Source organism: Gallus gallus, chromosome 1 (assembly GCF_016699485.2).
Source record: "Gallus gallus isolate bGalGal1 chromosome 1, bGalGal1.mat.broiler.GRCg7b, whole genome shotgun sequence".
NCBI lineage: Eukaryota > Metazoa > Chordata > Aves > Galliformes > Phasianidae > Gallus > Gallus gallus.
The window spans coordinates 115,822,015-115,837,321 of NC_052532.1; the positions used below are offsets into that span (position 1 = coordinate 115,822,015).

Sequence of the window (15,307 nt, forward strand, 5' to 3'; positions counted from 1 at the left end):
ATAACAGACTAAACATTGTATTAGCTTTTATTGAAAAAATACACCTTAAAAGTATCACTAACTACACTAATAATGTTCTTAATGATCTTAATACTTCAGTGAATGAATCATGAAACTTGATTATGCTCTTGCTGAGTGCAGCTAACAGCAAAACTGTAATTTTGCCATGTGAAAGGAAGATCAGAACCTCATGAGCAGATATGGTCCGATACTGAATAATAACACATTACACAAGGCTTCTTTGCTGATATGGTATCTAAAGGATTTTTGTGTTTGTTTCTGACTCATACAACCGATGTTGACACGTGCAACTACAAACTATGTAAAGACTACAGATGAAGGCCATTACTTCCTTGGCATAATTAAGCACCAGCAGATGTGTAGGATACAACTGGGAGCTACAAAGAGACAGGAACAAGAATCTGGCAGGCATGTTTCACAAATACTCTCTTCACATACACACATTCCTCACGCTTCTTTCTTAAGATAAGAGAAATACTGCATGATTTGAGATAGTGTAGCCAGCAGTGATTTCTACATCATGAACACCCTTCCACCCTGACTAATAATGGATTTATTTGCAGCAGTTACCAGAGAACTCTATTAGATCATGGGCCATTTGGCCTAGTGGTCCATCAATGATGTTTGAGACCGTTGGCGCATACCTGTGTCAGGTCTGTGCTCCTTTTTGCTGTTTTCCTTGCATCCTCTTGCTTTTCCCTCAACACGGAGGGACTGAAGGAACTGCAAGTCAGTCCTAATGCAATCCGTGACACTGAAAAGATTACTGAAAGCAGAATGCACTAATGGTTGTGTCTTACCTGTATATTTGAGCAACCTAAGGCATGCGTCTGTGATAAACAAAGCCCCTCTTTAAGTAATATGCCTCAGCATATACTAATGTCTCATGCAATAAACATTAGTGAAAATGTTTCTTAAAGATAATGTGCAAGAAAAAACTGACAGATCAGAACAGTTTATTTATGGTATTTTAATACCAAGTAAATGCATTTCTCAAGTAAGAATTTATAAATCTGGCAATTTATAGAAAAAAATAAATCACAGCTTCACAAAAAGCTAACTTGCAACAGTTTGCTCCCCCAAACCCCCAACACACAATTTACAGTATCATTCAACTGTTGGTAGAAAGTTAACACCGGTGTGAAATTCTTAAAAAATATTTGCAACAGCAATTGAAAATAAAATTATGATATTTACTCAGTGAAAAAGTAATAGGAATTATGTTTCCCAGTAAAGGATACATCAGAAAAGCAGCAAAAAGTCCTCCTTCTACTTATTATGTGCTACCTTTCTCCCTGCCAGAGTCATCACTGTCAAAGGCAATACTTCAGCATTAATCATTGCCACGTTCAGTACTTCAGTGTTTTTGGCAAGGAGTCATACTCAGAAGTCCAGTGTTTGAAACGTGTTCTGCCCTCACCCTGTGTGCTCCAAAGGTTGTTGTTATTCTTGTTCTTTGGTGTAAGACCGAATCGGTGACAGCTCAGAGAAAGGTAAGAAGTATAACGATTTTCCTATAGCTTCATGTCCACTCTCCACTCTTTCTTCACCTCCCCAGTACAAACTGGAAAACCCAGAAATTTTAGTTTCTACACCTCACATTTGAGTACTTACACAAGATGAGGGATTCGAATGTTGGTGTTATATTTTCACCTGTGCACAAAAACCCCATGCAACCACAGAAGGAAAAATGCTCCTTCTCTAACTTAATTAAAAATCACATTTTCAAAGGTCATTGCACTTGATAATAAAAAGGCAATTAATATGCATTTGATATTAAATATATTGTACAGACCTAAATATCTGTGCAATCCATTGATTCAGACACGCACATATTTAACACTTTTTTAAAAGCTAAGATCCTAGTTGTAATTTAATGAAGAAAAACTTTTTAAAGAGTATTTTTTCAAAGACAAACATTTCTAAGAACACAGACACACACACACTTATACACTCCCTTTAACTCCTAGTGCATTTAAACTCATCTTTGTAATTTGTTTTGAAATTCTCCACATTGTCCCCACATTGAACTTTGCTCTCATTCTAAATCGATCCAGTGACACTGCACAAGAACGCTTTTCCTCTGGCCTATCCAATAAGGCTGGCATTTATCACGCTGTTGGTGCAAACATGAAAGCTGAAGATTATTGCCTCACTCCTTTACCTGCAGGGGATTTAAAGTTTTCCAAGTGTACACAACTCATTTTTCGCTTCTGTTGCCTGCAAACTCCAATGGCCAGTTTCAGGTGCCAAGTGTTTACTATCCCAAAGCCAGGGTTTTGGGTTGTCTCTGCAAATTTTGTGACAACTTGCTGTTAAAACCACAGACATGGAAACTGAGAAGGAGATTTTGGTCCCTGAGATATACTAAATGAGAACAAGAACTAAATCACTGATATTTAATTTGGAGTGGACCCTCCTTAAGGAAAACTATGTTAGCTTCAACTTTCAAAAGTTTAACAAATAATCACTAAAAATACCCTTAAATTGGACAACAGAATATATACAGTATTGATCAAGAAAAGTATATCGTATGGAGTAGTTTTAAGAGTTATCAGTTACTGAGAACTACAAATCTGTCCTGTGAATAGTGTGCTGTATCAAGTTTGTCTTTCAGAACAAACACAAAAGCGTGAGAACAAGAAACATGGACTTAACCAAAACATCTACTTACTTCTACCTCTTTAAATGTACAGTTACAGGACTTGGTGTCTTAAATACTTATAATAGGCAAATTGACTACAATGCCCAGAAGTCACACCAAACTTTTAAGCTTTCTGATTGATCGATTCAATAGTGCTCTGTTTACCATATCAGTAACCTTTTCATTGCCAAACCAGTAGCAATGTTTCTTACTGATAATACATTTTGAGCTAGTGTTTGAAGAACTTCTAGGGTGTTTCAGAACAAAGGTGACTAAAACAAAACATCTTTGGCAACCACAGACATATGATAGATAATTCACAGCAGCTGGAAGAATAGTAAGACCGTTACAAAGTCCCATAGTGCACCATTCACTTTTTGCAGTTTGTTGTATAAAGTACCAAAACTCTGAAAATTTTAGCTAAACATTTGAAGTTACCTATGAAGTTGCAGGATTTTTTATACCAACTTTCTCGAACAATGCTAGAGCTTGTGAAATTTGAAAGGGTGATGTGAGATAGTCCACGCAAAGGCCTGCAGTGCAGTTGGAGTTGATAGGGAAGGGAGCAGAGAAGTGAAGGGCTGAAGACTTAAGTTTCAAAGTACCACTTGGAGGTTGCTCAAGGACTGACAACAGATACACTCATGAATGAATTTAGTCACACAAGTAGTATCATCACACTGGTGGTGGAATCTCTTCAGACAAGAAAAGAAAATGAAACAAACAAACAAACAATTCAGCTGCATCCAGAGAGTCCATTAAGCAGTCTCATTTATCTGTACCTTAAATAAGAAAGAATATCCATTAGTAACATAGAAATTACTCTGAATTGTTTCTAACACACTCTAACACAGCTGAGCTATAGGAAGAACTAAGTATAACCATATTTTATTTTCAATTAAGTCTATTATAAATTGAATTATGCAAATATAAACTAGCACTTTGTGTGTATGAGAGAAAAAACACACTAATAAAGATGGGTAAACTTTTAACAAGTAGAAGGATTGAAATATTGTACACTAAGCTTTTTTTTTTTCGGAATCTGAGCTTACCTTTCAGAAATGTGGGAAATATTGAAACTAACTTGTATAACTGCATTGTGATTCCTATGTGTAAATTAGTGCACAATTCAGCAGTAGCTAGCACAACACAAGAAAAATAGATTCTTAAAAAAACAATCCAACAATACTTTATTCTGTGAGAATAAGAACTTTATAACCCAGACATAGTGTAAGATCCCATTTATAGCTGATCCTTTGGTTTTAGACCTCACTTGAGATGTGCCAATTTAAAAGCATTTAAATGCTTTTCTTTAAATTTGAGTCTAATAAAAATTAATGTCACCTTCAGCTAAGCCTCACCTCTCACAAATAAATAAACAAACAAACAAACAAAGAAACAGTTATAGAATATGCTGAAATCTCTCAGGTGTCCAGATCCAAAACAATTAAGAGAATCTTAAGGACCCCAGCTGCTACATACCACTTGTTTTAGAAGTTAAATGAAGCAAAATATTGTCCCCTTCTCTATTTGGGGGAAAAGAATGAAGATTATAAAATAAGGCACAATAATTCACCCGATTTTTATGAAATTATGAAATACAGTATTGTTCTTCATATTCAGCCATCAAGTGCTACGTGAAAAAGCAGTTAGTTTAGCAGATCTCTAAACAGGTTTTTGCCACGTTAGTGTTCTCTACTCTGCCACAGCAGATTTCTGCTTCACATTTCAGCAGTTGTAAAAGCATGGCTCTGATCTACAGAGGCATGTTCAACAACAACGCTGTTGCCATGCAAGACTTACTGCTGTTTCAGCACATGAAGGATGAATTCAATCCTCAGTAGATTCAATCCTCAAACTTATTATACTGATGACTGTGTTGGAGTTCTATTGTTTTATTAAAAGATAAAATGTAACAAGTTAATTAATGGAGTCACAGTACTGAAGTTAGAAGGAAAGTCTGGTCAGCTAGTTGTGCCATTTAACAGCAAAAGGGTATTGACCATAGGAAATATCTCAGGGGGATGCAGCCTTGCTTCAGTCAGCAACACAAATGTAATGCACCATGTTCTACCCTAACTACACAGCTGAGCAAAACTACTACTTGTAGGTATCATCACTAATGCTACTCCTATTTAGATACTGCCATTCTTTTAAAGAACACAAGAGCTGGAAATTTCTTGCAACTTCTCCTGCCCCAAGCTTACCATGTGAAAATAAAACAAAATACTCAATAGATACTGTTTGAAAACAAGGGTAAAAAAGGGTTCTGAAGGCCACTGTTTGTTGAGATGTTTTCCACTTATGGGTCTGAAAGGCACAGACAACCTTAGGGAGAAAAAAAAAATCTGCTTTTTTGAGATCCCACAGTGTAAGTTTAGATACATATGCAGGTTACTGATTAGTTGATTTTAAAAAGCAGTAAACCCAGAATTTCAGCTGCCTATTTGCCCTTTTAATATTGATCTTCATATTAATTCAAGCATCCCCATGTGCTCAGGATCCTCACCTACAATTAATACTCACATTGCTTAGTTCAGCTTGTTAAAAATTTACCCACTTATTCACAGATGGTTTTATGTTATATTTCATAATCAAGACTGTTCTCATTCACTGATACATTCCACAGTTAGTAAATCAGTGTCAAACCATTTGTTCAGTTTGATTTTTACTCAGCATTTGTTTAGTTTTATTTTAGTTCTCCTATGAGCTCAGACAGTCTCTTCCATGCAAGGTAAATTACAACTGAGTGGTTAATTCAGGCTGAGCTGAGTAGAAACAGAGACAAACACATCATAACAGCAGCATGCCAGAGTCCTCAACAGCCTGTTTAATAAATACCCCATCCCCCTCAAAAACAAAGAAAACTAAATAACCACCCCCTAAATAACCACCTAGCATCAGTGGCTGTACTGTAAAATATTTTCCTTGGAAAGACATTCTGAAACAGAACAACAAAGAACAAATGACACGACCATATAAACTTCTTTCTCTTACCAGATGAATACCTTAATGCAATGTTTCATTTCTGGCATAAGTACCATCATCCATATTAAGAACTTTCTTTTCAGTAAGTATATTAATAGGTTGAAGATGCATCTTCATTGCATATGCACACGCAGTCCCTCTACCCAGTTTTTGTAGGTTTAAACCCCACTTTATTGGGGTTTCTTCTCTTTATACCTAATCAATTCATTTATCCACTAGAGTAAAGTACTAAAAGAATGTTCTGTAGATTAAGTAGATGTAGGTTTCTAACCATACAATAATTCCAAGGACAGCAGAAAAACAAAGGGTTACATGAAGATAGGTTCCAAGAAAAGAAGAGAAGTCTTCCCTTTACTTGGACCAGAGCCTCAGAATAATTAAAAAGGTTATGAGAAGAAATGCAAGACAAAGGATGGAACCTACTTCTAACTGCAATGCATGCTGCAGTGCAGATAATGCAAAATTCTGCTAGGTTGCTCCAACCTATATCCTTTCTATAAACTGTATACAGACTTTATAGCTAAACAAAGGGAAGTGATAGCCCAAGGTTTAAAATGCATCCAACAACTATGAATTCCATGGCAAATAAAGATGAATTCAAGATGGCATTCACTTTGTTTCCTCAGGCACTATATGACTAATTAACACCCTTAAAAATTCGTGTGCATGAACAACAAAAAAGCATCAGTCATTTTTGCTGAAAATAAACAGTGGGGAAAAAAACAAAACAAAACAAAAAAACAAAAAACAAAAAAACAAAACCCAACACTTAAACTAGTGTAGATAGCTTTTTAAGGGATCTAGTTCAAATAATAACTAACCTGAGACGTACTTTGCTCCGATTAACATTATCATGCTACTCATAATAAAAAAACCCAAAGGCAGACTACAGAAGATACTAGTGTCACCTGATGTCATCCAGAGGAAGGTGTTTCCAGTCAAGCAAATCAAAAGAGAAATATATATATAAATTGCAATATATGTGTTAAAAAAATCATATGAACAGCAAAAAGTAACAATAGCAGTGACATTCGTAGAAAAATTTAAAAAGTTCATGCATAACCCCCCACAATAATTGAAAACAGGCTCTCAACAGGAAATAAAATCCAAATTCCACCAACAGAACTATCTAGGTTGAGCCCATTTCCAGTATTATTCTATTTTAAATGCTCCTAGCAGGCAGAAAACAAGGGTTCAAAGCAAGATCTAAGAAAAATAACATTTTTTTGCCCCAGTGTTGAAACAAATAATGACTGAGGTTATGTTCTGATAAACATAATCCTTTTCTAATTAGCTGAAAAACTAGTTTAATTTTCTGCAAGGCAGATTTTCTAACCTTCAAAAGAAAATAAAGATATGTAGATAAGATACATATTGAGAACTTGGGATTTTGGGAAATATAACAGAGTTTAGGCTTAAGGTGACCAAATCATATTGCACAGTACTGAAGTGAATCTTCTAAGTCATGCTGCTTCCTATTTCCCTTCCAAACAGCCTTCAGGGAATTGTTTGTATAACCTGTTAAATAAAATACCTAAACCTATACACAAGATTTTAAAAGGAAATATTTAGCTTTAGTTTTCAACAAGAATGCAAGAAACTTTATGTATCTTGAAGGCTGCAAGTGTGCTGGGTTATATTTTGAAGATTCTTTACTTAAATCTCTTAATTTGAGTAGTAACTCCAACAAAAGTGAAATGAAATGAAAGATAAGGCCCACAGTTTGTGTAGGCTGTTACAGGCCTGAAAACTTAACCTCAAATAGTGCTTAAATACAAATTCAAATCATAGATCATGGAAGACTGCAAGTTTTATTTAATTGAAATTTAACAGATAGAAAAGCTCTCTACTTCAAAAGAAGGATCTTTTTAGTCTCTCAAAAGTGTTTGTAATGTTCTATATGGGAGGAATAAGTCTTTGCGATTCTTCACTTCATGATAACTGCCTACTCTTAGTCCTTCTGGGTCAAGCAGGTCGTGATGTTGTTATCTGTCCCTCCTTTATAAGCAGCAAATGTTAAAGGAAAGATACAGCAAGAAAAATTACTGGATGAAATTTTTCTCTTTTGCAACACGAGTAGAAGGAAGTTCACAAAATTCTTGCACCATCTCTTCTTTTCGGTACAAATTTTTTTGTAAACCATCACTATTCTGTGAAACCTGCAGTTAGTCTGATTTAATGCCCTCTGATTCTAGAAGCCTGAAAGATACTGCTTGTATCATCATTTCAAGAGGAAAACCTATATTCCTGCTTATTTCCAAAGTGGTTTTAAGTAATAATTTTCAAATCACTGGAATAATTGATGAATGGTAGGAATGGAAAAGGTCACCAAACTCAAGATTAATTAACTAGGATAGCTGACTAATTAATAATATTTGATCTGCAATAATGTTTAGTTTACCATTTGAAGGAGCTTCAGATGTTTCCCAGCCCATAGATTTCATCACAGCTTTCTTCCATCTGGCATAGCGATATTCACTTTCTGAAATTGAGAAATAAACAAACAGAAAAGTCTGTCAGTGCCTATAAATTCAAATTTAAGTATTTAAGCTTCAAGGTCTACACTACTGGCTTTTTAACCTTTTCCATAATACAATTTTTCTGCCTTAAATAAGTATTACAAAATATTATTTTGAATACGTTATGTTAAAAAAAACCAAAACAGTAATAACCCTTAAAACAACCAGGAAAAAAAACCAACACAGTTAAGCACAGTAAGGAGAAATAAATTTCAAAAACACTTTTCTGAATATTCAACAGTTAGAAGATGTACAAGTAGGACAAAATAAAGCAATTGTTATCCATGCAGAAGCCCTTCAGTATTGAAAATACTGTCCTGAAGTAGGAATCCTAGCAGTAATTATAATCAAAATGGTAGGACAAAATTCTGCACAGGAAGTTAAAAAATAATTGAAAAGACAAAATGCATTTATCTTGCACATGGACTAATTATGTCAATTATGCTCTTTTTGCTTCTATGAGCACTTAATAATGATGAAAAAGTTAGCTAAAACCATGATCAGTATAGGCTTTCTAAAGACAAAATGGGAGTTGCCCACAAATACTTTGTCCTTTCCAAATCTGTGAAAACACTTAAATTCACAAGAGCTTTAGGAGACATTCTTCTCCATAAAAAAACCTTCAAGATTTCTTTGATTTCCTTCCTGAAAGTCAAAAGCCACTAACTGCAGTGCCAGGTACTGAGTTCCTTTAAAAAAGTAAAAAGAAAAACAGCTCAACCCTGTGGGGATGTATTGTTTTAACCTTTTCCCAGTCCTAGTAGTCGAATGCTCTACTAGTCAAACAACTCTAAATGATCAAAACAGCAAATGGAGTGCACTTCCCTAAACCGAACACTACAAAGCAGATCTTTAACATTTCTAAGTATATTTACATACACTGTTTTTATATGGGTATGTCAGTATGCAACAAAGAATAAACTGATCTGTTGAACATAAAACAGTTTACAGATTCTTAGAGTATATTCAAGGGTTTTACCCTCTGGGTTGATCTGTGGTTCAAATCGTTCACACGTCACTGCTGTCAAATCTCCAGGATTCAGACTCCAAATTCCAACTCCTTCTGCAGCTCCTGCTGCCATAGCAGCTCCTAGAGCTGTTGTTTCAGGCATTGATGGCTTCACTAAAGTAAATCAGAGAGAAGGCCATGATGTTTTTTTTACTGAAAGTCAGATGACATCAGAACTAAAGACTTACATATATATCTATATTTTCTATAAATGCTATATTAGTTTCCCTTAAGTTTATCAACTGCAAACCTCATTTTATTGCCATTCACGTGCTTATTAAGTTAGTTTCAACTATGAGTCTTCCAACTCTTTGAAATACCCCAGATCACCACTTCCCTCAATACTGAATAATGCGCTTGCTCACTTTCATATCACGTGTAAGGCTTCTGACATCTACCACCAGTTTCTTCAACAAACTTCTGTTAATGCTAGGATTATTTTGTTGTCCTTTCCCTCCCTAAAGCAGTGACCAGTGGCAAAGTTATCCATTTTGTTCTCACGGTCTAGATGTTTTGGTATTACAAGCATTTCTATTTAGAAAAGGCATCTTAAAAGATGTCACATGCCAGTACTTAATAGCTTGCTTGCTTTCCACTGTCGCTACAGAAGAACATTCAACCCCCAGGCTGTAAATCTGCGCCACTCTCTGTTTCTTGTAGAGAACTCCTTAAAAGCTGATCTTATTGATCATGCCCTTTCAACTGCTAACTTTAGGCACTAATAGTATGGACCTTGTGCATTATACATTATTAAAGGCAAGCTATAACATATCTATTTAAAAACTTTCCAATACCTTGCTATCACTGAAATGTCTCACATGTTCATGCATAAAATCAGAGCAGGTGCAAAGCTCTGACAGATCTCTGTCCAAGACTCTCAAGGCCAGCAGGTCAGAGTTAATTATTTCATCAATTTAAAATTTGTCAGATGGTTGGAATTTGGTATGACAACTTCAGAGTTCAGTACTATCATAGTGCTATAACATTTCAACATGACACACAATAGTCAGATGTTCTAGAAGAATGAACCTCAAAATTTTATATAAGACCTAAAAATATTTTCTGAAAAGAAAAAAAAGTAAGTCCATCACTCACCACATTGAGAAGAGCAATCTGAATGGCCCTCATTAACTATTATGAATGAATGCTGTTTTCAGCTATAAAAAGAAAATAGGAGTTGTAATTTTATCTTACCTACTGGAATACAGAGGATGTCTGATTGGAGTTGCATGAGAACTTTGTTATTGGTCATTCCTCCATCTACTTGCAACTGACTTAATGGTATCCCACAGTCCTTGTTCATTGCATCTAAAATCTTAAGAGTAATAACATATGTTAAGATTTAATTGCAGAAAAATCCATGAAATCCTCAGAATGTAAAATACTGATAAGTCAACGTTTGCTGCAGCATTAAGCAGATAATTCTCCCTCCCACATACACCGAGATGGCAAAACAGAAGTAGTAACAATGCAGTTTTGTTTCATGTACAGCAAGCACATTCAATTTATCACAGAACTCCTAATGTAGGAAATGTTTATCACAGAACTCCTAATGTAGGAAAAGATAGCTAGCCTATCTTTTCCTTATATGATCTGAAAAGAACTTTGAAAAAAAGCTGATGATCACTATGAACTTAGTTAAAACTAACAAGGAAGGAAGTACACAGCATTACCCTGCAATCATCTAAATGCAGACTATTGAGTTTTCTATGGTTTTGTTTTCTATGGATTGAAAATATTCAATCAAATGGCTCACTTACATTTTTACCGTTAGCACATAATTCTTGATAAACAGGCATTAACTATTGCAGAATGACTTTCTGTTTGTAATTTTTAATTTATTTGAATTAAAAAAAATAAAGAAGTGTGCTTTTCTCAAATTTAAATGACAAAGCAAAGTACATAAATCACAAAAAAAGAAACTAAAATGCGCGTTACTACTATTCTGTAGTTGACAAGGCAGTCAGTTATACAGCCCTTACTGGGAAAGGTCAGTGTATTAATACGGAAAAACAAGTGGGTTTGTAAAGCATGAAAAAACTATACAGAAGTGAGTTATCCAGTAGGTTTTTATTTAGTCCCAGAAAGTAAGTCAGGAAGGAACCAGAAGTATTGACATATAATAGTTAAAAAGAAGGTAAAAGGTCAGTTTTTGTTGTGGCAGAAACTATAGGTCTTCACATTACATCCACATTACAAATAACCTCGAAAATAGGATAAACAGATTGTGAAAGTCTGCTGACAGTACTAAGTAATATTGGTCCTCACCATTTGTTTCCTTCACATGTACCAGTTTACATTCGGCTATACTGAATTTCACCTGCTTTTCTCTACCATTCAGAACTTCAGCAGTGCCTCATAATCTCAGATTTACATATACTGTTGGAGGCTCCAACTTTATCAATTTCTGAGACCATGCTGAATAATGTGATGCACTCAGCAGAGATTAAAAAGTGAAAAGAATGCTAAAAATGAGGAGGTGATGAAGGAACAAAACAAATCATGATCGTGCTGCTATCTCTATTGCAGTGAGGTTAGATTAAGAGCAAGGCACCCAGGTAAGCTGTGTCTAACAGCTGTGTGCAGCTCTTAGAATGGAAAAATTACTTATTTTTCTATAATGCTTTCTGAGAGAAAAAAAAATAACAAGGGTCATCTGATTGCAGAAAGGAGGAACTTTTTGGATAAAAAAGGTAAAGAAACTGGATGATACAGTAAAACAAAACAAAACAAAAAAACCAACCAAATGAATGCGGATTTTGAGAGTTTTCCTGGAGGATACAGAAGACTCCTATTTCAAGTGGAATTAAAACAGAATAACTTTGTTTCTGACAAGACAATGCTAAGAGTATATTTCTGAAAAATGTATGTTTTGTCTACATCACTATGAGTTAATTTACGGAGACCTAATAAGGCACTCCTATATCTGTGACACAAGCACACTGACTAAAGAATGAAGTGTTAGGTATGTCCAAACAGTTACCTTCACCTTCAGCCTGAAAGCTTTATTCCCCTCCCTTCTACTACCAGCCACATGCTGTTGTGACATTTGCAACAGTCCTCTGCGAGGCAGCTGAGGTCATTAATCCAGCAAAAAAACAGCTCAGCAAAAGAGGGATAATTTTTTGCTAGAAAGTTCATTGAACTGTCATGTGAGATGGAATGGATAGGAGGAGAGATAAGGAAAGAGAAGAGCAGACAACGAACTAGGTTATCACTTCAGTTGGCTGGAATTTGACTTCTGGTATCAGAATTAAGAGATATAAACTACTAGGTTCCTTTCATGACTTTCTGAGGACTCAAAGGGTGTTAGCATAGCTTCAAAAACATCTGCCTTGCTGAAGTTTCTGGCTTTCTTTTTCCATGGGAGTATTTTTTACTTTACTCATCATTACTAGAGAAATAAGAAGCTGTTTTCTGCCTCTTAAACAGTGTTAGCAGGATATTGTTTTAAAACAAATTATGTTTACATAACATCATCTTAAAAGCATTAAATCATATTAAGGTCTGACTCCTACCCCTTAGAGTCCATGACTTTCATTCTGTCTTATACTTTTACAGAACACAAGGAGCAAAAATTGATAGAAGATGGTGATAAAAATATTTTAATGCTTAAACATACTGATACCATGCTCTTTGATTTCGTTGAAGGATTAATTTTGAGTGTGAGAATTTAGTTTTGTTTTTGCAGAATGTTGGCAAAGACAATTAGATAATGTAGTGGACAAGAAGTAAATATGGATTTCCCTTGATATGTCTGCTGCTCTTGTGCACTGAAAGCAACATCAATCATATCTGTCAGAGTACAGAATGGAGAATGTAGTCTTCTGTGAAGTAGAACTAATGCTACATTTCAGTTTTGTCACTGCCAATTTTAAAGTTTGCCTGTTCTGCATCTCATGATACTCACAAAATGTGTTCACCTTATTTTAAGTGTAGAGAAAAAACATAAGAATAATGTACCACCCAACCAGATCATTGTAGCTAAGTTCACAGGAACAATTCTTCAACATAAACATCATGTAAATTAGCATACACGTGTGGTATGAAGCACCTGACTTTCAGTCAACCTTTTTAATCCTCTCACTTTATGAAGATTTACAGTTACTATTATCATACTTGTTTACAATGAATTTAACAACTAATTTGCTTTTACCTCTCGTGTTTGGAAGCAGACTGCTTCTAGTGCAGCAAAGGCAATGTGGTTTTTGTTTGTAAACTGGGTAAGGCCACAAATAATACTGTTGAATAGACAAAAAGAAAACCAGCAGTTAGAACATCTTTTCCAGAAAATACTTCAGACTTAGGCCTTTTAATTCATAGCTCATCCAGTTCTGTCATGTAAGGGCTGCTTTCTAATGTTAAAAAGCTTGTTTCTTTTTAATCTGAGTTCTCTTATCTCTGCAATAAGCTGTTTTCAGTGTTCAGTCAATACAATCATTGCCATAATTTACAAAGTTATTGTCAATGTGCATGCAATAAGGGTGCATATTTATACACGCTAATACAAATTCAAGTGTTCTTCCCTTAAGGAATGTATGATCTAGGATAACTTCTGTTTAAAAAACAGTATCAGTAGTCACTAAAATCTTAATAATTCTCTCATGCTTTTCAGTTCTAAAATGAAAAGCCCGGTTGGGTCAATGCTGTGTATTTGGTGCTGGATACATGCAAGAACTGATATATTAAAGGACATTTTTAGTTACTGCCATTTCAAAGATCAGCTTATAATAGTTAAGAAGCTAAGCACTGTGATCTAAAAAATTGTTAGAATACCTATGTCAGAGGTTTTTGTTCCTTAAGTACTAAAAGCATCTAATTTCTAAGAACATGACTTCCAGGCCTTGGAAACTGGATATTCTTAAAGATCTCTTTTTTCAGTTTAGGAAAGTTATTTTATATGTATTATGCTTCTGTGACTCTCATGGCATGCTCTGATTCCAGCAACAGCAGACAAGCTCACAATAGCAGAAAAGAACAAACAGAAGGTTACTACTTCAACTAGTAGATCTAACTAGTACCAGACTGTTGAGTCTTAACAAAAGGAAGGCATTGGAAGGCATTATACTGAAGAGTGCTTAATAGACAGAAATCAAAGAAGAAAGGGATGTGAAATAAGGAAGAATTTGCAAGGTTGAGTCATTTGACATTGTGAATGCAACAGGTGTGGGAAAGTGAGCTCAGAAAAATAAATCACTACTAATTTCTTAATTTTCTGCTTTTATTGCCCGACAGCTCACAGGTACACAGAGCCAGAAATGTGTGAAGTAAAAAAAGCTGGCTCTTTCCGTGCCATGAATCATAGAACGGCCTAGGTTGAAAAAGACCACAATGATCATCTAGTTTCATTCCCCCACTATGTGCAGGGTCACCAACCACGAGACCAGGCTGCCCAGAGCCACATCCAGCCTGGCCTTATATGCCCCCGGGGATGGGACATCCACAACCGCTCTGGGCAACCTGTTCCAGTGTGACACCACGCTCAGAGTGAAAAACTTCCTCCTAATAGCTAACCTAAACTTCCCCTGTCCTAGTTTATGAACGATAAAACAATCCCTGTGGGTCCCTTCCAACTCAGGATATTCTATTAATCTGTGATTCTGTAAACTGTCCTCCAAAAAGCACAACCTTGTCAAAGTGTTTTCCACCACCCCTCCCTTCTTTTTTTACAATTTTTAAGAGGTGGGTGGAAGGATGATTGGTTGATCATCAATCAGCCAGTCCTTGTTCTTCGATCAGTAGCAGTTGCTGTTTTGAATGGAAAAACAGAGGTTGCTTGAAGATACTATAGCGAATCAAGAAAGAAAGAAAAAAAAAAAAAACCCAAACCAATTTCTCATACCTGAAAGGACTGGTGTTAGTATTTGTAAAACAATTAAATTTTCCTGCAAATGTGGTGCTTATTCAGATCCTTACCCCCTTGCACTGGGTTCCCAGTAAGGTGCATACAGTCCTGAAAATGCTGGCACAAAGTAGCAGCCATAAGAAGTTCCCGCTTCTGCAGCCAGTTTTTCTAATGCACACACAAACAGTCTTTACTTAGCTTTTCATAACTACACCAGCATTTAAATATGACACTCAAATATATCATTATTTAAAGAGAGAATATTTATAACATGTTAGGTA

General features: G+C 35.5%; 1 protein-coding gene across 6 annotated transcripts in view; it reads right to left on the minus strand.

The window, feature by feature from the left end:
- Positions 1-960: 960 nt before the first annotated feature.
- The window catches only part of GK2 (glycerol kinase 2), a 36,213-nt gene continuing 21,866 nt past the window's right edge, over positions 961-15,307 (minus strand). For 2 of the 6 annotated variants that reach the window (XM_003640510.6, XM_003640511.6), the window contains 7 exons: positions 15,098-15,194; positions 13,338-13,422; positions 10,376-10,496; positions 9,152-9,295; positions 8,055-8,135; positions 6,475-6,561; positions 961-3,447 (listed from right to left, as the gene is read on the minus strand). In XM_003640510.6, the coding sequence (XP_003640558.2) occupies positions 3,434-3,447; positions 6,475-6,561; positions 8,055-8,135; positions 9,152-9,295; positions 10,376-10,496; positions 13,338-13,422; positions 15,098-15,194 (629 nt within the window). In that variant the 3' untranslated portion in view covers positions 961-3,433. Of the gene's footprint in view, positions 3,448-6,474; positions 6,562-7,048; positions 7,652-8,054; positions 8,136-9,151; positions 9,296-10,375; positions 10,497-13,337; positions 13,423-15,097; positions 15,195-15,307 lie in introns of those variants that run through there. The other 4 variants (XM_040649799.2, XM_015302218.4, XM_046903198.1 and 1 more) reach the window with 2 other exon arrangements.